At 41.9% G+C, this 23513-nt stretch overlaps 1 protein-coding gene across 1 annotated transcript in view; it reads right to left on the bottom strand.

Moving 5' to 3' along the window:
* Positions 1 to 23513, bottom strand: part of SNTB2 (syntrophin beta 2) — a 71512-nt gene that overhangs the window by 25837 nt on the left and 22162 nt on the right. The window contains exons 2-3 of the mRNA XM_056136840.1: positions 15838 to 16051; positions 6959 to 7169 (exon numbers count right to left, since the gene is read on the bottom strand). Coding sequence (XP_055992815.1) covers positions 6959 to 7169; positions 15838 to 16051 — 425 coding nt within the window. The remainder of the gene's footprint in view (positions 1 to 6958; positions 7170 to 15837; positions 16052 to 23513) is intronic.

The following is a 23513-nucleotide window of genomic DNA, read 5'->3' as shown; positions in this document are numbered from 1 at the left end:
TTAATACAGTTGGATGGTATTAAGATGGGAATAAAAAGATTTATTCATTCCCTGTGTCTCTTAATCCTATAAATCTTTTTTGATAGATAATATACTTTTGCTTTTTATTTGCTTTTTTTTTTTTTTTTTTTTTTTGCTTTTTGGGTCACACCCGGCAATGCACAGGGGTTACTCCTGGCTCTGCGCTCAGGAATTACCCTGGCGGTGCTCAGGGGACCATATGGGATGCTGGGAATTGAACCCAGGTTGGCCACTTGCAAAGCAAATGCCCTACTGTGCTATTGCTCCAGCCCCTACTTTTGCTTTTTATTATTACAGTAGAAAGCAGAAAAAAAGTAGAGCAATTTTACTAACCCTGGCTTATATGTTCCTAATTTGAGTGTTTAAACACTTGGGCAACTGTCAGGGACAAAGAAAACACTATGGAAACAAAATCTTCTGTGGCTGTCTTGGTTTTTCTCAGTACTTAAATACTTCAGTTTTGAACCAAAGTTGTAGCTCAGCGGTAGAGTACCTCTTCTTGATATGTAATATACTGGGCTTCACTCCTGCCACCAAAACAGAAACAAAAACCAACCAAAAAAAAAAAAACACAAAAGTGATTTTGTACAAAATAGACTAAGCCAAGAATGCTACTCAAATGTAGAGCACATGCCTTGAATGCACTAGACCCTGGCTTTGACCTTGACAATATACGGCCTCTCCTATCCCAGCCCAGCACCTCCAGGCACAGCCTCCACACAACTTACAAACACATGTACCCTCCATTTGGTAGCTTAAAGAAAATTCCCTTTAAGACTATAACTGGGAAGACTGAGAGATAGATACAGTAAGGCAGAGACCCCTTGCACATGGCTGACCCGGGTTCTATTCCTAGGACCCAAAATGGTCCCCTAGGCCTCCCCAAGAATTGATCCCTGAGCGCAGAGCCAGGAGTAAGCCCTGAGCACACGAGCTATGGGTTTCTCCCACACCAAAAAAAAAGAAAGAAAAGAAAAAAAAAAGACTATCACTTGAGGAAATACAGACTATGGAGAAATAATTCAATGGACTGAGTACATGCTTTGCATGTGTGAGGCCCAGGTTTGATCTCCAAGACTTCATGATCCCCCAAGCATCTCTGGGAGAAAGTCCTGAACACAGAATCAGGAGCTCCAACAGATGTAGCCCTTTGCAAAAACAAAATGAAAAACACTGGGACTGAGTAAGTCACCTGCATTATACATGGCTGACCCAGGCTGGATCCATGGCACCCTCTTGGCTCCCACCAGAAATGACTCTTGAACACAGAGTCAGTAGTAGCCCCTGAGCATCAATGGGGAGACCCAAAATCAAACACAGGGCTGGAGTAATAGTACAGTAGGTAAGACATTTGCCTTGCATGCAGCCAACCCAGGTTCTATCCCAGCATCCCATATAATCCCTCAAGCAGGTGTAATTCCTCAGTATAGAGCCAGGAGTAATCCCTGAGCATCTCCAGGTATGGCATCCCCACCAAAGAAAACAAAACACAAAAACCCAGATAACAAGAAATGCTTACCTATACTAAACAGATTATATAATCAAAGATTATCTTGACCATTTTGATGGGGTATGTGTGAGGGGCAAGATATCCAGCAATGCTTAGGGCTTACTCTTGCCTCTATGCTCAGGGGTCACTCCTGGACGTCTTCTGGGGACCACATGAATTGCCCAAGATGGAACATGAATTCCGGATCAACCACATGCCAGACAAGCGCCCTATCTACTGTACTCCCTCTCTGGCACACCGGCCATTTTAAAACCCAGAATTAAACACTAATAGTAAAGACTTCGGCATTTGACTAGTTCAATCTTCCTCAAATTTGTAAGCTCACTGTCATATTTCTGAGAAATAATCTTGTTTGAACATGTTATTCTGTGAGTGATAAGTTGATAAGTGATAAATACACACAGCATTAGTCTAAGTTCAATGGTGCAATAAAAAAATAAGTGCTCGAGATGGGTGTTGGAACATTGTCTGATTGAAACTCAATCATGAACAACTTTGTAACTGTGTATATCACAGTGGTTCAATTTTTAAAAAGGTTTTTAAAATACCTGCATCAGTGTTTCAAGAGCTAGCCTTGAAGAAATAAACACATTAAAAGGGTGTGTAAAAAGTAGACTGTGATGGAGACTGGAGAGATAGTCTGGCAGGTGGGGCACTTGCCTTGCACATGGCTGACCTGGGTTCAATTCCTGGCACCCCATCTGATCCCCAGAATTCCTTTAGAAGTGATCCTTAAGCATAGAGACAGGAGAAGTGTTATACACTGCTGCGAGTGGCCCCAAAACAAAACATAAAAATAGATTGTGATATTTAGTGGTTCTATTTCCCACCTCCTATATCATGTTAGGTTCATGTTTGAAAATCTGACATTTTTTTCACTTGTAAGATTTTAACTGAATGCAACTCTAATGGAAGGCAATTTATAGATGTTAATTTCAATTACAAATGCATGTAACTTTTATGATAGTTTAAAATTTTTCCATGAAAGTTTTTTAAATTTTGGAGCAGGGAGAGTGAGTTGGGACATACCTGATAGTGTTTAGGGGCAGTAGTGACTTTTGGGAGTGTTCAAAGGACCATATGAGGTGCCAGGGATCGAGCCGAGTTAAGTCAGATGTAAGGCAAGTGCCCTACCTCCTGTACTATCTCTTCAGATCGCCATGAATTCTTTACTACTCTTCTTTTTAAGAGGTAGAGCCGTTGGATATAGACTCAACTTAGTAACTCACTGCTAATGAAAAGAATAAAGCAGCATAGTCTGCGTTGCACAAGGCATTATTGGGTAGGAGATGCGGTTCATCAGTAAGGCACATGCCTTGCGTGCATGAGACCTTGGTAAAATCCTGGCACTGAATAAACAAAACAAAATAAAAGAAGAGGAATTATTGTGACTTCTAGCTGGTTCTTTCTCCCAAATCACTCATTCACACATCCATGTTAGGCAGAGACACAGGGAGACCACTCTGAACAGCCCGCAGGATAAGGAACTGCAGACTTGCACGAACAGGGAAAAAGGAACTGGGGCTTCTGACTACAGTCACGTGAGTGTGTGCTAGGGATCACAGAGAACAGGGCTGTCAGGCTCAATCAGGGGACCTGCAGGGTCACGCTCTGTGCACATGGCACACTGGGGACTTGATTTATGACTATAAACATGGAAGGCTACAAGGCAAACACTGCACTATCTTTCCATGGCCATGAATGAATCTTTTGGAAAAGGTTACTCCAAGCTCTGTGCTCTAGACCACAGAACACGTTTATTCCTCTGTCTGACATCTTAGCTGCAGTGTCATGAGAAATTCTGCCCTGTACCACCCAGCCAAACTACTAGCAGACTCAGGAGCCTTAGAAACTGTGTGAGGTAAATACTTTTACTTTAAGTCATAGATGACAAAGTATTTTGCCACAGAGTGATGAGATAACAAACACATCTTCTGACCTGGCACTAAATCTAGAATTTAACCTACAAGTACAGAAATATTCCCTAATGTCTAAACTCTCATTATCCAAACTCAAGAACTGTGTCAATTTTCGAATTATATTTTTATAAGCAAAATTAAAATACTTACTACCAGCAACTTAGGAACCAAACAAATATGTCGAAATAATATAGGTTCCCATGTTATGTGGTCTCTCTAAACTAGAGAAGCAAAAGTTTGGACAGTGCATGTGTGAAAGGGAAAACTAAAGTTACTCACTGCAACCATTTATAGTGGGAAAAGGTTTAACAACAGAAATACGGTACTGATTTCATAATGGCCACACAATAGAAAACTGCAATCACATGAAATGGTGGCCTGGATATACACCCTAATAAAAAAAAAATAGGGGGCTAGAGAGATAGTACAGGGAGTAAGGTGCCGTCTAACTATGCTTTTTTTTTTGGTTTTGTTTTTGGGTGAATCCCAGTGTTGCTCAGGGCTTACTCCTGGCGCTGAGCTACGGACCACTCCTGGAGGGGCTTAGGAGGTCATATGGAGGGTCTAGGGATTAACCAGGGTTGCAACTGCATGCAATGTAGCTGTCAGCTGTACTACCTTTCAGCACCTCTAACTATGTTTTATCTATAAAACCACAGTACTGATTCTGTGTTCTAGTTCATTTGGTTTGTTTTTTGTTTGTGGGACACCTAGCAGTGGTGCTCAGGGGTTACTCCTAGATTTGTGCTCAGAGATCACTCCTGGAGGTGCTTAGAGGACCATAAGCAATGTTGGTAATGAAACTAGGGTCAGCCACATGCAAAGCAAGTACCGTAACCACTGTACTATCTCCTCAATCTGAATTTAATGTAATTATTATTTAAACTATTCATAAAAATTCAGAATGGAGCCTTACATTGGTATGTAACATAATCTGGGAAGCTACTAAACAAGATTGCAAATCCCACCACAGATCTACCAAATCAGAACTATTGGGGAAACTGTATGCATGTATATTTATTTTTTGCAATGCTGGAGATCAAACTCAGATTTTATGCATGCAAGGAGTGTGCTTTAGAATTGAGTTACATTCCTAGCAAGTTGTATTTAAAGTACGTAAAAACAGAGTTTGAGATTGCTCAAAGATTTGGAGTGTTTGCCTGGCACGCGGGCTGGAGCTATAGCACAGCGGGTAGGGCGTTTATTTGCCTTGCAAGAAGCCTACATGGCGACCCGAGTTCGATTCTTCCGCCCCTCTCGGAGAGTCCGGCAAGCGACCGAGAGTATCTCACCCACTCGGCAAAGCCTGACAAGCTACCTGAGACGTATTCAATATGCCAAACACAGTAATAATTGTCACAATGGAGACGTTACTGGGCCCGCTCGAGCAAATCGGTGAACAACGGGAGGACAGTGACAGTGACAGTGCCTGGCATGCAAGGACCTGAGGTTCAATGTCCTGCATCACATGGCCTTCTGAGCACCTCTGGATATAGTACTGTTGGGGAAACCAGCTTCCCTCAGATAAATTTTAAAAAGAGCTGGAGAGTACAGTGAGTAGAGCTTTTGCATTGCATGCAGCTGACTGGGGCTTGGTTCTTGACATCCCATATGGTTCCCTCAGCACCTCCAGGAACAATTCTTAAGAGCCAGGAATAACCTCAGCATTTCTGGGTATGGCCCAAAAACAAAATAAAATAAAACAACCAAACCTCCATAGGCTAACAAGTGTCACAAATTCTGCTGCATTGTATATGTAAGAAGAAACCAGGATCCAGAGAGATGGAGGAACTTTTAAAAAGATCTAAAGGCAGTTAAAAATATAAGTAGCTCTTGAACCTTTATATCTCAACCCAGGTTCAATCCCTGGCATTTCATATGGTCCCCTGAGCACTGCCAGGAGATATTCCTGAGTGCAGAGCCAGGAGTAAGCCCTGAGCACAGCTGGGTGTGCCCCTCCCTGCAAAAAAAAACAAAACCAAAACCAAACAAACTCGGTTATGTCCTTCTTTTTCCTCATTCAACACGCCTGTTTCTCTTCTGTTTTTCAGTTGTGGAGACAATTTACCATTTGTCTAAAGATTTGCTAAATACTTTGTATATTTCTATAGTTTTGCTAGAACAAAGGACTAAGCTACAGCTTAGTGTCCCTAAAACTCTACTGACTGGAAGGATGGGGAAAGGAGTTATGAACTGGGGGGCCAAATGCAGTCCACTACTCCTATTTGTAAATTTAAAAAATATAATATAGTAATACCTAATGTTGGGAATTGAACCTAGGTCGGGTTGGGTTCAATCCCCAACATCCCATATGGTCCCCCAAGTACCACCAGGAGTGATTTCTGAGTGTAGAGCCCCGGAGTAACCCCTGAGCATCGCTGGGTGTGACCCAAAAAGAAAAAAAAAAGACATGAGAGGAAAGAGAGGAAGTACTTTTTCAGAAAGAAGATGGGTTTCTCCAGTGTGGAAAAAGCAAGCAAGCCAAGGTTCCTGTTCAAAGGAGGAGAGCACAGGCTTGAGAGAGCTAGTGTCCACCGGGTTTTTTAAAGGGTTTTCAGACTTCCTTGGAACTTGCTTCAACTGCTGACCAGACCTGGGATCATTCACAAAGGACTTTGCCCTGATGTAATCTTGAAACCAGGGAAAGAATTCTAGTTTCCCCTACCCTCAAAGAGCTGCTGGGAGCATCAAATGCTTTGGAAAGGGTACTATATAAGTGCAAAGCCTATGAATTTAAACCTAAATATGATTTGTTATTATTAACAATATTGGAAATTACAGTGCCTAAATTTAACATATACATATTTGTGTGTATATATATATACATATATATGCACATGTATATATTCTGTAGCCTATGGAAGTGTGTGTGTGTGCACACTCACATATATATGTGAGCGACAGCACAGCGGTAGGGCGTTTGCCTTGCATGCGGCCAGCATAGCCGAGCCAGGTTCAATTCCTCCGCCCTTCTTGGAGAGCCCAGCAAGCTACCGAGAGTATCTCGCCCGCATGGCAAAGCTTGGCAAGCTACCCATGATGTATTCGATATGCCAAACACAGTAACAACAAGTCTCAAAATGGAGACTTTACTGGGCCTGCTGGAGCAAACTGATGAACAACGGGAGGACAGTGCTAATAGTGCTAATACCTAATTTTTTTTTATTGTCTATGACTGTTTCCTTGCTACAACTGCAAGAGAAAGTCTGCAGAGAAGGCATTTTGATGCTGGTGTAAAATCATGAAGCTCATCCTGTCATTACAACTGAGACAGTGATCAGAAACTCTTTTGAGCTGTGTTGTGATCCTGTTTATTATGACAGGCAATTCTTCTAGGCCAAGTAATAATTAGTCACCAACAGCTAAATGCTAGGTAGGAGAAACAAAAGAATGACAAACAAAAGATCTTCAAGCCAGCTGACCAGGACCTGGCATTACAGATATAATGAGGAACCATCCTAACTCCGCCTGGTGACCAGGCAGGTCCTTGTCTTGCCTCCCAGTTTACCTGTTCTGCCAGCCAGGCAATGTGTTTGACCTCCTTGCTGCCTCCAGCTGCACTGGTTGCACCAAGCATGGCATTGAGTTCGGCCAACACCTGTGGGAGGAGAGCCATTATGTTGGTGTGGATAGCTACGAACCAGGAGTGGGCGGTGGCTGTATCCTTGCAGCGGAGAGTCAGCGTGTTCCTACTGTCAGGAGAATGGAGCTCTATCAATCTGTAGAAAAAGAGAGAGAGAGTGAGCTAGATCCTGAGTCATTGGAGCCTTCCAGGGCTTAACATTTATACATGTTAAGTGAAAAACAATTATAATTTCATATTTAGAATGTGTTCTTTAGAATTTATTTCTTAGGATTCAATTAAACACACACACACACACACACACACACACACGCGCGCGCGCGCGCTGGAAAAATAATTACCAGAACAACTAACTGCTGGTTCTGTTATTTCAGTGTACTAATGCAATGACCTAAGATGAAGAATATGATACATAATACATACAGAAAATTTCACTTTTTCTTAATTTCCAAATCAAAAATATAGATACACTATAAAAAGAAAATATATATTTAAAAAATATATAAAGATGGGCTAGAGCAATAGAGCTGTGGGTAGGGTGCTTGTCTGGCAAACCCAGAACCTCAAGAGTGATCCCTGAGCTGAGTGCAGAGCTATTAGCATTGCTGGGTGTACCCACCCCTGCAAAAACAAAACAAAACAAAAACATCTTATAGAGTTGCTGGAGAGATACTATAGCAGGTAGGGTGCTTTATGGCTTGCATGCAGCCAGCCCAAGTTCAATCCTCAGAACCCTATATAGTCTCCTGAGCCCTGCCAGGAGGGATCCCTTAGCTCAGAGTCAAGAGTAAGCCTTGGGCATCACTGGGTATGCTTCCCATCACCAAATTTAAAAAAAAATGCTCTGGAGATTAGTTATATGACAATGTGAATATACCACCAAAGTTATGTGTATTTACCACAAATAAAACAAAAATAGATAAATGAAAGTTAGGGTTGGAGAGACAGTGCAGTGGTAGGGTGGTAGCCTTGCATGCAGCTTACCCAGGTTCAAGCCTGGTACCCCATATGAATCCACCAAGTGTGACCCTTGAGCACGGAACCAGGAGTAAGCCCTGAGCAACACCTGGTGTGGCCCCAAATCAAAAAATAAATAAATAATAAAATAAAATTTTGAACAATTTTTCAATGGGATGTGACATGAATTATAACATAAAGAAAAAGTCCTAAAATTTTTTAATTGAGCCCAAAAAGAATGAGACTACAAAGAGCTCACCAGTATAGAGGAGAATTAAAAGCCCACCAACAATGAATGAATATTCCTACTGACCTTCGTTTAATCGTTTATTTCATAGTTTTTCTGAACACAGAATTGAATAGCCTCAAAACACCAGTGGATATGACCCAAACCCCTTCTCCCCAATTAATAATATATTACCAATCTTTATTGATATATAAATATATTGTTATTTAGGACGAGATCGGGTGCGTTCAGGGTGGTATGGCCATAAAGCGATAGCACAGTGGGTAAAGTGTTTGCCTTGCACGCGGCTGACCTGGGTTCGATTCCTCCATTCCTCTCGGAGAGCCCGGCAAGCTACAGAATAGCCTGGGAAGCTCCCTGTGGAGTATTCGATATGCCAAAAACAGTAAAGAGTCTCACAATGGAGATGTTACTGGTGCCCGCTTGAGCAAATCGATGAACAACGGGAGGACAGTGCTCCAGTGATACAGTTATTTAGGTCAATAATTCCACTGCTCTAAAAATCCTGTGCCCCACCTACTGACCCCTCCATCACTCATCCCTAGATTCCACACCCACATAAGCATTCAGTGTTAACAATGTTTTGGATTTTAATATATATAATTTTATGTCTTTGGGGTGCATGCACTGAGGGGTTGGGCCAGAACCAGCAGTGCTCAGGGGTTACTCCTGGTTCTGTGCTCAGAACTGATCCCTGGCAGCGCTTGAGGTCGGGGACCAGATGCAGTTCTGGAGATTAAAGTGGATTAGAAGGCAAGCACTTTATCTCCTGTAGTGTCTCTCAGCCCTGTATCTCATTATTTGACTTTGCGATTCCCTTACTGACACATGATATTGAGTACCTTTCATGAGATATCTATATATTTTTCCATTCGGGATTCTGTTCAGATGCGTTGGCTGATTGTTCTCCTTTGTTTACTTTGGGCCACACCCAGCAGTGCAGGGGGTTAGTTCTGGCTCAATGTTCAGGGTCACTACTAGTGATGTATACCATGTGATACCAGAGATCAAATCTGGCCCTCTGACATGCAAAACATATGCCCCAGCCTGTTGAGCTATTTCTCCAACCCCTGTTGGCCAATTTTCCATTGACCTGTTTTCTTATTCATGAGATTTTAAAATTCTCGACATATTTTCGTTACTATTTATCTGATATGTATTTTATGAAGATTTTTCTCTCCCAGTCAGTGCCTTGTCTATTTATTCCTTTTTAGTGAGCTCCAGTTAATATTATGTGTCAATGCAACTGGGCTAAGGAATGTTTATTTTATTGGTCAAACATTATTTCTGGACGTTTTTGTGAGTGTGTTCCCAGAAGAGATTAATATCTCAATCAGTAGACCCAGTAGACTGAGTGACAAAGAGAACGCTAGCCAAAGCAGGTATTATTCAATTCACTAAGGTACTAAATTAAAAAAAAAAAGGGGGGGGAATAAAAGAACAAATTTACCCTCTGCTTAAACTGGACAACCATCTATTCCTGCCCTTGTTCTGTAGTGTTGGTAGTGTTGGTTCAGGGGTGTAGAGTGCTAACCAAATAGTATCACTAGTTTCCTGGTTCTCTAGCTTTTAGACAGCAGAGGTTGGAACTTCTTGGCCCCCAAAATATCAGGCAATTCCCTTTTTTTGGTTTGCTTTGGGATCTGGGGGTGACATCTACCAGTACTCAGGGCTTACTCCTGGCTCTGCACTCAGGTATTATTCCTGGGAAAACCATATGGAATACCAGAGATGGAGATAGAACCCAGGTTGCTGAGTGCAAGGCAAGTGCCCTGCCCACTGTACCATTTGTCCGGTCCCTCTGACAATTCCTATAATAAATCAAAATCTCTCTCAATATATAAAGCAGATACCATTGGAGAACACTAATGCTAACCAAGTGTCTCCTAGAGAGCAAAAGTTGTTGGATTAAAATGAAATTCAAGTTTTTTCTTTTAATGTATTATGCTTTTGTTGTTGCATCTAAGAAGTCACCACCAAACACTACAATTAAAAACATACCCAGAAGCCCAAAGGGACAAGAAAGGATGACTACAACAAAACTATAGAAGCTGGCGAGCAGAAAGAAAGTGATTAGATGACTTAGTTGAGAAAGATGGGAAAGAAAATTAAGAAAATGATGGGAGGTTGGGCTGGAGAGATAGCACAGTGGGTAGGGCGTTTGCCTTGCACGCGGCCGACCCAGGTTCGATTCCCAGCATCCCATATGATCCCCTGAGCACTGCCAGGAGTAACTCCTGAGTGCAGAGCCAGCAGTAACCCCTGTGCATCGCCAGGTGTGAACCCTCCCCCCCAAAAAAAGAAAATGATGGGAGGTTGAGGGAGGGAGGGAGGTGGGGGGAGGAGGGGTGGAGAATAGATAGCAGAGCGGGGAGGGCACTTGCTCTGCATTGGCTTACCCTGGCTTGATTCCCAGCATCCCGTATAGTCCCTGGAGCACCACAGGAGTAATTCGTGAATGTGCAGATCCAGGAGTAACCCCAGAGCATCACGGCCCCACCCCCCCAAAAAAAAAGATCGAGGTGGTCATGAAGCGTTGTTATTACAGCGGGTGGAGCACTTGCCTTGCACACAGCTAAACTGGGTTCAATCTCCAGCCCACCAGGAGGGATCCCTGAGAGCAGGAATGATCCCTGAGTGATCCCTGAGAGTAGGGCCAGGAGCACCTCCAGGTGGCGCAAGACCAAACCAACACGAAACAAAAAGAAAATAATGAGGGCTAGAAAGAATACAATGGGTAGCGCATTTGCTTTGCACATGGGTGGCCCATCCAGGTTAAAGAACCAGATTCAATTCCCTGTACCTCAATGACACTCTGAGCACAGCCAGGGGTGAGATCCTTGAGGACAACCAAGAGTAATCCCTGAGAACCCTGGGTATGACTCAAAAACAAACCAACAAAGTACGAATCAGATGGGAATTGGAAGCATTAACACTAGTTATCTCTGGTACTGCGAATAAAATGCAGCAAAAATGCAGAGGCTGGAAATCTACTTTAACAATCCTTACACTTAGTGGTCAGTAACTACCCACCCTCATCCCAACTATCTGGGTCAAAGAATTAGCCAATTCTTTAGGTTGACCACTTTCTAAAGTGTCAAATTATTTCCACTTGGCTGCTTTGGCACTGTCACCAGTTTGACGACCTTTAAATGCAAGCTAAGGTTTCAGTTCTAAAACCATGACATGAAATTTCTTTTATGCCTCTTACTGACCTGCTTAGCAGTAAAGATAGAAATCATTTCATCCTTCTCTGAACACAAATTATTCACCTTCAAAAAAAGTCTTCAAACTTCATATGACAATCCCTCAAACCATTTGAGACAATCTAAGCTCTGAAAATTCCTATGTCAAAGATTCTGGTTCTTAATAATCAAATAGAAAATAATTCTGTTATGAAGCAAAACTAAGTTTTGTTTACATAGGAGCAGGTATAGGGATCACTGGGTGGAAAAAGAGGAAAGAGATAAAAACATGCAGTAAGTTAGTTCCCAGAATAAGATTACCAAATTTTCCTGAAAATTAATACGGTTGAGGGGCTGGAGTGATAGTATAGCGGGTAGGGCATTTGCCTTGCACGTGGCTGACCCAGGGTTCGATTCCCAGCATCCCATATGGTCCCCTGATCACCATCAGGAGTAATTCCTGAGTGCAAAGCCAGGAGTAACCCCTGTGCATCGCCGGGTATGAACCCCCCCCCCAAAAAAAAAGAAAGAAAGAAAGAAATACTGTTGTGTTTTGTAAAAAAAAATTTTTTTTTTCGTTTTGGGTCACACTGAGTGATGCACAGGGGCTACTCCTGGCTCTGCACTCAGGAGTTACTCCTGGCGGTGCTCAGGGGACCATATGGGATGCTGGGAATCGAAACCGGGTTGGCCGTGTGCAAGGCAAACGCCCTACTCGCTGTGCTATCTCTCCAGCCTCTGTAAAAAAAATTTTTTTAAATAAAAAAATAATTGGCCTGTGAATTCTCCAAAATAGGACTGATGATTCGAGGATTCAGAAATCTGCCTTAGAAAAGGAGTTTCGTTAATGTAAAAAAAAAAAATGTACAAGGTATTCTTGGGCTGGAGTAATAGCACAGCGAGTAGGGTGTTTGCCTTGCACGTGGCCGACCTGGGTTCGATCCCTCCATCCCACTCGGAGAGCCCAGCAAGCTACCAAGAGTATCCCACCCGCATGGCAGAGCCTGGCATGCTCCCCGTGGCATATTCAATATGCCAAAAATAGTAACAAGTCTCACAATGGAGACATTACTGGTGCCCGCTCGAGCAAACCAATGAACAAAAGGAGGACAGAGCTACAGGATAGACAGTGCTCCAAGGTATTCTTAAGGAATTGCTATTTTAAAAGAAAAATTTGGGGCTGATGTGATAGTGCAGTGGGTAGAGTCTTCCCTTGCACGTGACCAACCTGGGCTAGGTCCCAAGCACGCAATACGTTTCCCCAAACACCATTAGGAGCAACTCTTGAGTGCAGAGCCAGGCGTAACCCCTGAGTAGTGCCAGGTGTGGCACAAAAAGCAAACCAAAACACACATACACACAAAAATAAAAAAGAAGAGAAAAAGAAAAATTCAAGTGAAACTGCTAATAAAAATTTGGGAGCAGTCTGCCAGAAATTGTCTGGGCTCACAGGAGAGAGGAGAAATCAACCGCAGAGTGAAGAGTTTTGGCCTCGAGTCAAAGTACTGAGGATTTCCTGTGCAGTGCAATTACCCTTGATCATTTTCAAAATTTATTTTGAAATTGCTTAGGTACATAAAAGCATGAATTCTGTATGTCTAGCATACTGATTTCTCGTACCATAAAATATGTGATGTCACCTATGTGTTCAAATGAATAATTATATCATTTTATATATCACAAAAAATTTCTTTTTACATGGAAAACAGTTAATGTGGGGTTGACTGGGACATCCTGAAAGTACCAAAGGAAAGAGATTTCTAGTTCCAAAAAGAAGTGTGTGGGAACACCTTGTCCTTCCTGAACTCCACGGTCCACAATGCTGTGTGTGGAATGGGCTCATGTTCTCTCCCTGAGCTTCATCATTACTTATTTATCTTTCACTCTCCAGAATGAAGAGCTTGTAACTATCAGACCATCTAATCAAGTTTTGAAAACACAAGGTAAAAAGAATAGATGTCGCTTTCCTCTTTATTCATTCTGATGATTTTTTTTTCTTTTCTGCTCTAGATGGTAAAATTAAATGAAAGGACTAAAATAGAAGAAAAAAGTAAGATCTTTCTCATGTCAAATAAATATCTGACTTGAGGAAGTGAATGAAGTGGGTTGGAGAGATAGTACTGCAGGTATGGTTCCTCCCTTGCACAATAATAAAATAAAATGAAGGATGAATTACAAAGATATTTTATAACACATCCACCAGATAGCTTTAAAGTTTCTGTGGCCTAAAATAGGAATTCATTCAATTGGGGGTGGGTGTTTTGAGAGACTCCTGGTTGCAACTGGGAGCTAACCCCCTCACCCACCCCCGCCCCCCCCTACACACACACACCTGGCTCTGTGTTTAGGGATGGGGCATTACCCTTGCTCTCTGGAACTCTCAAAGGACCATTTATTGTCAGGGATCAAACCCAACCTCTGGCATGCAAAAGTGCTCAGTCCCTCAGGCTATCTCCCTGACCTGCATTCAGCTTTTTTTGTTTTTTGTTTTCTGTGATCCCTCCCAATCTGATTAGGCAAGTAGCTAAACTAGTGATGACCAAAGGCCATGAAAGTGAAAGCAGAGGTCTGATATAGTACAGGGGTTAAACAGCAAAGGGGATAGTAAATCGGATACTTAACCCCATTTTGTGCCCCAACTCTGCATACGGTACCCCAAGTACCGCCAAGAGTGACCCCCAAGCACGGAGCCAGGAGTGGCTTCTGAGTACACCAGTGTGCCCCAAAAAACAAGACCAAAAAAAAGGTGAAAGTACATCATAAAAACTTAATCCTTGCTATATTTAAGTTCTTTTTTCCTTTCCTCATAATCTCTAACAACAGATATATCTAGTACTAACTTCATCATACAGAATTAATGAGAGGGGCCAGAGGGACAGTACAGGGGTAGGGCACCAGACTTGTACGCAGCTGACTTGGATTTAATCTTACTCCCCCAAGCCCTGACACAAGTAAGCACTGAGCACTGACAAGTATGGTTCCTCAACCCCCAATTTTTAAATTTTTTTGGTTTTTGGGTCACACCTGGCAATACTTCGGGGTTACTTCTTATTCTGCACTCAGCACCACTGAGTGCAGCACTAGCAGTGCTCAGGGGACCATATGGTATGCTGGGTTTTGAACCTGGATTGGCCATGTGCAAGGCAAACATCCTACCAGTCACCCCCGCGCCAAATTTTTAAAAAATTAATAAAGGAATCATAGACTCCAAATGATTAGAAGATAGAAGGAAATTTTGTGGTGTTGATGGTGGTGATGGAGATCATTGCCCGCTAAGCTTGGGGACTACCTGGGTCACTTCTAAAGATGCTGCAGGAGAAGGGGTACCAGGCAGAACTGGAGATTGAACCCAGCTTATATATTCTACCACTTGAGCCATTTCCTAGCCCTAAAGATATCAAAATCTTCTGACAAAACCTTTTTTTCAATTATAAAATAATGTTGGTAGTTTTAAAAAATGTATTAACATTATCACTGTATCACTATCACTGTCATCCTCATTGATTTACTAGAGCGGGCACCAGTAATGCCTCCATTCATCCCAGCCCTGAGATCTTATCAGCCTCTTCTTACTTGTCTTTCCCAATGTATTGGGGGGCTCTTTCAGGGTCAGGGGAACGAGACCCATTATTGTTACTGTTTTTGGCATATCGAATACGCCACAGGTAGCTTGCCAGGCTCTGCCATGCAGGCGGGATATTCTTGGTAGCTTGCCAGGCTTTCTGAGATATATATATATATATATATATATATATATATTTCCCTCTATGATTTGTTGCCTACTGTCAATAACATTATAGAGGGTTTAAAATTAAAAAAGTAGAAGTGACTTCTTTCCTTCTCCCTATAATCTTATTTCACTCCCAGGAGTAATCACCATGAACAGCTTCCTGTGTGTCTGTTGAAACTTTCTGTGTGTGTGTGTGTGTGTGTGTGTGTGTGTGTGTGTGTGTCTCTGTCTGTCTGTCTGTCTCTCTCTCTCTCTGTGGTTGGGGTGCAGTAGTCGCACATGGTTAGTAGTTACTCCAGTATTCTGCAATAGGAATCATTCCTAGCCTGCTAGGGGAACCATGTGAGAAGCCAGGGATCAAAGTTGGTTTGGCTGCATGCAAGAACAAGAGTTCTGTCTGCTGTTTTATTGCTCCAGCACTTTGTCTCTCTTCTCTCTCTCTCTCTCTCTCTCTCTCTCTCTCTCTCTCACATACACACACACACACACGCACACACACACACGTGCGTGTGTGAAATAACTTAAATATGGAACCCCAAAAATTATCATCCCAGATCATTGCTTTTCCTTTGAGTAATTTAGTCAACAGCCATATTATTACATGAGGCTTTATACATAAGGAATATTGCAACATCCTTAAGTTTGTCAAGTTGTGAGTATAATGGTCTCCTTAGATACAGTTCACCTGTTTTCCAGATCCGGCATGCTTAGGTTTCTAGCGGCGAAGCACATTTTGAGAGGGATGACCTTCCTGTCCTTGATGCTGTTCTGGTGTTTTGGAGAACCAGAGTCCTCACTGCCACTAAAGCTCGGTGACTGGGGAGCTGCACCTTCCCATGGCAGATCTGATACTAATGATGGCTTCTTGATATATGGTGTAACTTCTCGAATGAACTTAACTAGAATAAAAAATCAAAGAAGGAGGTCAGTATTTTTGTTTCTTATGAAAAAATGGCAACTGATATATACACAGACATGACATAACTAGGAGTGGGCAGAAAAATCTATTCTGTTAAAGAGCCAGTACGCTGAATTTTAGGATCGACAGGCACATAATTCAAACAAAGGACCACTACTCTAGTTTAAAAACTACTCCACTCTGCAGCATCAGGACTCGAACTCAGGGCCTCACACATATGAGGCATACCTCTACCACTGAGCCACATCCCCAGCCTTACAATCTTTAACTTCTCAGTCTTTGTGTTGTTCCTTCTGCTTAGGACCTTCCTTCTCCCACTGTGTGCTTAGTATTCTTTCTAGGAATCACCCACCTTCTTTGGCTGGACAGTTAAGGTGCTGGCCTTGCATGTAGCCAAATCCAGGAAGATCCCCAGCACCACATATAGTTCCATGAACACTGCCAGGAGTGAACCCTGAGCACAAAGCCAAAAGTAGCCCCTGAGCGCTTCTGGGTGTGGCCCAGTCTCCTTTCTCACACCCTCCAAAAAAATACTTCACCAGCTCTTCCGTCCAATTACCTCTTACTTAGCACCCTGGATTGTGATCTTTTGTTAATACTCCTTCCTATTCCTCTGCTGGCTGTGAGTTCCCTGAAGGCCAGAATTATGGCTTATTTAATTTCACCTAGATCTTAGCCAACCACACCTAGATCTGTGTCTGTTCAGTAACTTGAATAAATGATGGAAACAATATTTGAGTATCATCATCACGAACGATATCCTGGTGATAGATTCAGTAACTCACAAGAGAGTATTGTCTCATTTCAGGGACTCTTAGGGACATCTTAAAATTTCCACCCATGATTTGCCATGTAAAACAAAACTTTCTTTCACACGAGAACCCTTTGGATAGCTGCAATTGGAGACTATTTACCTCTCTTCTCTGCACTAAACAAGTATCTCTAGTTCAGTTCAAGAAAACTCAATCAACATTTTTGTTTGTTTGGGGGCCACACCTGGTGATGTTCAGGGGTCACTCCTAACTTTGCACTCTGGAATTACTCCTGGCAGTGCTCAGGAGACCATATGAGATGTCAGGGATAGAATCCTGGTCAGCCACATGCAAAGCAAATACCCTATTTGCTCTATTTTGGCTCCAGCCCCCTCAATCAACATTTTAAAACAATATATCAATTGTAAAGCATTAGGGCAAAAGAGGTGTGGGATTTTTCATTCTAGAAAAAGGAGCAAAGATACAACCAGCATATTTCTTTTTTTTTTTTTCCTTTGGCATTTTGGGTCACACCGGTCAAAGGTCAGGGGTTACTCCTGGCTCTGCACTCAAGAACTACTCCTGGCGAAGTTTACGGGACCATATGGGATGCTGGGGACTGAACCCGGGTCAGCAGCATGCAAGGCAAATGCCCTACCCGCTGTACTACCTGTTGTACTACCACTCCGGTCCCACACCAGCATATTTCTTGACTGAGGCATGCTGGTAGTCTAACTTTGTGCTTTGAAAGGAGGATTAAGTCACAATAACTTTGACGAAAATTCCATGTTTACAATCACTATCAATGGCAGACTTTGTTTTGAGGGGCATGTAAAGCATTGTACCAACTAATGGACTGCCAAACAGGGGAGATTCTAAATTGCTACTCTTGAGTAATATAGTAGTTAGAAAAGAACCCTTTATGGGGCCTGAGCACTAGTACAGCAGGCAGGGGACTTACTTTGCAGGCAACCAACCTGCGATAGATCCCTGTACCTCATGGAGTCCCCTAGTCCATCAGGAGCGATCCCTAGGTATGGCATTTGCCTTGTATGCAGCCGACCTGAGTTTGATCTCCAGCATCCCATTTGCTACCCAGAGCTCATCAGTCCACTTTAAGTGCAAAGTAAAGAAGAGTAAGCCTTGCACACCACAAGGCATGGTCCAAAGTCAAAAATTTTGTGAAGGGGAGAGAGAGAGAGGGAGGGGGCGGGAAGGGAGTGAGGGGTGAGAGAGAGAGCAGAAAGGAGAGAAAACAGAGAGTGATCTCATGACCCAAGTGCAGTGAGCCATGAGCACCGCTGGGTGTGGTTCCCCCCAAGAAGAAAAGGACACCCTTTATTGATTTACTCAAAAGTTTATTCAACCACACATACCATCCCTGAGCCAATAGCATATGTAAACACACTCATACACAACTTAATGCCTGGTCTTTATTTAAAAAAGCAATGAATTTCACTTGAGCTGACCACAATCACTTCTATCCCCACATAAAATTAACCATCTGAATGGCCGAAGAACTGAGAACAAACATCTGCTTCTAATTTATGTGAGATATAGGAAAGGTGAAAAGTTAATAAAAATATTGTTTTAGTCCTAAACATAGACCGCCCTGGTTGCCCCAGAATTGTAACTTACACTCCCATGAGGCATTTAGGTCAACTCAGAACCCATGATATATTGCAGCAAGTTTCATTTTCCCTGATAAAGACTGACCTCAAAATAGTTAAGCACACTGCGGGCTAGAGAAATGGTACAGCAGGTAGGGCACTTGCTTTGCGCTCAGCTGACCCAGGTTCAATCCCTAGTATCCCATGTGGTTCCCTGAACACCTCCACAAGTGATTCCTGTGTGCAGAGCCAAGAGTAAGCTGTGAGCACCAGTGGGAGTGGCCCCAAAACAAAAATATTTAAGCACTAATGTCTGTAGCGTTTTAGGTGTTTGAATACTGAAGTTAATGTTTTCCCTTCCATGTACTGATCATTTTTATTGGGAAAAAAAAAAAAAGAACAAGAGGTGGGGAGGTAGATGTGCAGTGTAAGTGGAAGAGAGCATGCCTTGCAAATGTGAGGCACTGGGTTCAATTCCCAGAACCACACTGTCCCCACCATTTTACACTCCACGGGCCTCATCATTTTCCCTTAGGTAATTAAACTCGAAAATACTAAAAATAAAATTAGAAAGGAAGGGCTGGAGAGACAGCATTACGAATGAGCTCTCTCTGCATGGGAAACCTGTATTTGGTCCCCAGCATCTTAAATGCTGCCCCAAACAGCCAGGAGTGGCTCTCCCCGACCCAAGCACTGAGCTGGGAGTAGCTCCTGAGCATCATCAGACGTAATCCAAAACAACAACAACGACAACAAAAAACCCTTGAAACTGTAAATATAAAAATTCCTCCTAATTTCACATGTCCTTCCAGACTCTCCTGTCTTTTTTCAGAAACATCATCTTCTCATAAAATACAAGTTCTTCATAAGCATCATTAAAAAATAGTACAGATGAGCCAGAGAGATAGTATTGTGGGTAAGACATTTGCCTTGAATGCAATCAACCTGGATTTGATCTCTAGTACCCCATATATGGTCCCCTGAGTCTGCCAGAAGTGATGCTTGAGCACAGCTGGGTTTGACCCCCGAAAACAAAAACTTAGCTATGAAGGGCCAGAGATGTTGTTCAGTAGTAGAGTACTGTCTCTTGTGAGCACTTGTGAGAACCTGGGTTAATTCCTGGTAACACACAGTCCCCAAGCAACACTGGGAGTGAGCAACAAGCTAAATGAAGTTCTTGTAGACCCTGGAAGGGGTGAAGGGAGGTTCCTCCTGGCTGTGTTCGGGGAATCACTGGATGCTGGGTATCAAACACAAAATTTCCAGCAATTTTAAGCCATTGTTTCTCAAAATTCATAAAGAAATAAGGTCAGAGTGATAGTACAGGAGATAGGGCTCTTGCCTGGCATGCATCTCAGATGGTCCCCCAAACATTGCCAGGTGTAATTCCTGAGTATACAGTCAGGAGTAACCCCTGAGCATTGCAAGCTGTGGCCCAAAACAATAAAAGTCAAGAAAAAATTATAAAGAAATAAACAAGTAAATATTCAAATAAACAGTAATAATGATGGTCCTCATTCCCCTGACCCTGAAAGAGCCCCCAGTATGCCATCGGGCTACACTAGCACATGACAGGGATGAATGGAGACATTACTGGTGCCCACTCGAGCAAATCGATGAACAATGGGGTGATAGTGATAGTGGCAGAAACAAGTAAATATGGAAAGAGAAAAAGGATTGTGTTCAAGATAGAATGCAAATGTCTCCTGAGGCAGAAGAAAGTCCCATGAAATAAGAGAATCACACAGCCTATGTTGGGATGCCAACAATTCGAAAATGCAGTGTATCCTGAATTGCAATTTTCCAGATTAGCACGCCCAAAGTTCCCTTTGTCTTATGACTTAACTCTAATATAACTCCTTTCTTCTTGCTATTCAAGAGGAGGAAAAAGTTCTCGCAAGGAAGTCCAGGACGCAAGCCTGCCCTCAGAAGTAGCTATATGTGCTTATTAAGATGGAATCTCAACATTATCTGGTTTTTAATAAATATCTGTTGTTGTTTATATGTCAGTCCTGGTATTTCCAGTTCACTGTGTTACCCATCTTTCCTTCTCCATTTTAATCTAAGATCTGTCCAAGTCAAGAAATGGCCTTTTCGGGGGGGTTGGAGGGGAACTTAGCACACCTGGTGGCATTCAAGGGCTCTTCCAGCTCTGTGTTTCAGGATCAGTTCCCATGATGCTCAGAGGACCGTGGAGTGCTGTGGATGCGACCTGAGCCTCCTGCATGCAAAGCACGTGCTCAGCCTTTGATATCGTCTCTTTGGCCTGAGAAACCCTTCTTGAAAACTTCAGATTACTGTTGGCATAGCAAGGGGAAAGTTCCCTTTTTAAACCCCTGAGCTATTAAAAAATGTAATAAACAAGAATACAGTCTGAGCTAGAGTGTATTCCAAATACGCCCAGAAATAAGGTAGCTCTGAAATGTATTCCCAGCAATTAAACTTCCATAACTTGAAAATTATGTCTTTTAATAAAATTATGCAAACTGGCAAAAAAAATGTAGGGGCCTCTGGGGCTTTGTGTTATTTACTGTATAATTTCTGCAGAGTAGTCTTTTTTACTGTTATATAGTGAAACTAGTTGTGGATCATTTATAGCTTTAAAATTAATTTAACATTTTTTTCCTTTGGAATGTTTCCTCAAGGTACAAAGAAATATGCGAGCTTTTTAATTTTTTATTTTCAAAATCTTAGGTTTGCATTTTTTAATGTTTTCATAAGATAGTTACCAGCAAATTTCCCTGTGGAAGCTGTGACACAATATATGTGTTTGGCGCTGAATAGCACAGCGGGTAGGGCATTTGCCTTGCATGCGGCCGACCCAGGTTCAATTCCCAGCATCCCATATGGTCCCCTGAGCACTGCCAGGGGTAATTCCTGAGCACAGAGCCAGGAGGAACCCCTGTGTATCGCCAGGTATAACCCAAAAAGTAAAAATAATAATAATAAAATAAAATAAAAACATGTGTTCAGAATTCTTCATATAACTCATCCAGAAACTGAGACACTGGATATAAAAGTTATTTCAATTAACATAATTTTCCTTTTATTATGGATTTCTATTTTTCCTTTGCATATTTCTGTACATGTAAATCAATTCCATTCTTAGTACTTCTCTTTCTCTAAAAGAAATACCTGCTTCATGTGAAACAATTTTCTAATCTGTTTCATGCCATTCTGTTTTAATACATTCAAAGCAGATAAAGCTGTTGACAACAGAGAAAGTTTTCCTAATCATGTAAAAGATTAGAAAAATAAAAAGATAAAATATTCCTTTTTACATAAAGTCAAGGCAACAAAGCAGACTAAGAATTAGCAATAGGCTGATTAAGAATAATTTTGTTGTTGCTGTTGAGCCTCACCCCGCGATACTCAGGGCTTGTTCCTGGCTCTGCACTCAGGAACTAACTCCTGAGCTTCTCTGAGGACCACGTAGGATGCTGAGGATCACACCCAGATGGACCACACGCAAGGCTAGCACCTCCCTACAGTACTTTACTCCAGCCCCACCCATGTCCTTTAGGGCACAAATCCGGTTTTGTTTTTGTTTAGGGCACAAATTTCCTTTACTTTTAGGCCTTTCTTCTCTCCCCATATTCTCCTTACAATTAGTTTCCTCTCTAAAGAAAACTTTCACTTGAAACAAAAAATGTCTGCAACAAATAGAGATATTTCTGAAATCCTAACTTCCCTGTCCTGGTGATATTGTGAGAATTATGGAATGGGCACTCAAATAATTAAAAACTTGCTGAGAGCTGGGGATGTAGCTCAGTAGTAGAGTATCTGTCTTGCATATATAAGGTCCTAGGTTTAATCCCCAGCACCACAACAAACAAAAACAAAAGCTGCTGCTAATTTATAGATGAAGAATTCTTGCTAATATTTAGATGATGCATCTTTGCTCAACACCACTTTTTTGTTTTGTTTTGGGGGGGTCATACCTGACAGTGCTTGGGGAGCTCCTTTCTACTCTGCTCAGGGATGGCTCCATGTAGTACTCAGGATACCAGGTAGTACCCAGCAGATAAAGCATGTACTCAGCTGTCTTTTCATCCCTCGTGTACCTTTTCCTTCTTTTGTTTTCTGGGTCACATCCAGCAATGCCCAAGGAATATTACTGGTTCTGTGCCTGAGGTTTGCTCTCAGGGGTGCTTAGAGGACCACTACAGTGCTAGGGATTAATTAAACCTGGCACTCTCGCTTGCAAAGCATGCACACTAGCCCTCTGGATAATTTCTCTGGGCCCTAAATGCTTTTAATATATAGGACTTGGTCATGCTTCAAATACTGAATCAGGCTATCACATGACTTCTAGAAGTGTAATCTGTTGAGATTCTGCAGCTAAATTTGTTATTATAACAAGTCTTCTATTGTAACAAATTATCTTTAATAAACTATTATTAACTGATATACCATACATGTCAACTGATAAGTTTATTAATGATATTTATGTCCGCAGGAGCAAACAAAAGGACATTTTCTCTTGAAAATACATAAATTATATTGTACTATGAGTCAATGAATCAAAACATTCTATAAGATAATCTTTCCCTCACAAACATATGGGCTTTTACCCATTCCTAGTATCCATGACAGGAAATACATTTTTACTTTTAGAAACCATATTTTTCCCCCTCCCAACATCAAAGAACTCTCTCTTAGGTGAAAACATGCAAGATACTTAAAATGATATACTGACTGCCCTTAAGTTGTTGAGTTGAAAAGGAAAAGGCAGAGAGACAGCTCCCCACCAACCAAAATAATAAAGTAAATATTATGAAAGGCAACGTGTACTAAATGCCATAAGTATAATTAAAATGCTATACATAATTAAATATAACAATAGCAAGCAAAATGAAGTTGCTAAAATACTTTAAAATATTAAGTGTTTTTCAACAAACAAAAACAATTCTAGCAGTTCAAGTGCAAGGAAATCCTCATCCGTATTTTTGTTTCTAAGTGGATGTGTCCTGGACTAGCTCAATACACAGGATGGTTTGTTTTAGATCAGCACACCAAGCAGCAAACTATAGACGGAAACACAATATTAACCCAGCACAATGGCTGTGTTCAAGGGGTC

The sequence above is a fragment of the Sorex fumeus genome, unplaced genomic scaffold (assembly GCF_029834395.1).
Source record: "Sorex fumeus unplaced genomic scaffold, SorFum_2.1 ptg000122l, whole genome shotgun sequence".
In the NCBI taxonomy this organism is placed as follows: domain Eukaryota; kingdom Metazoa; phylum Chordata; class Mammalia; order Eulipotyphla; family Soricidae; genus Sorex; species Sorex fumeus.
This window is presented reverse-complemented; position numbering and strand designations above follow the sequence as displayed.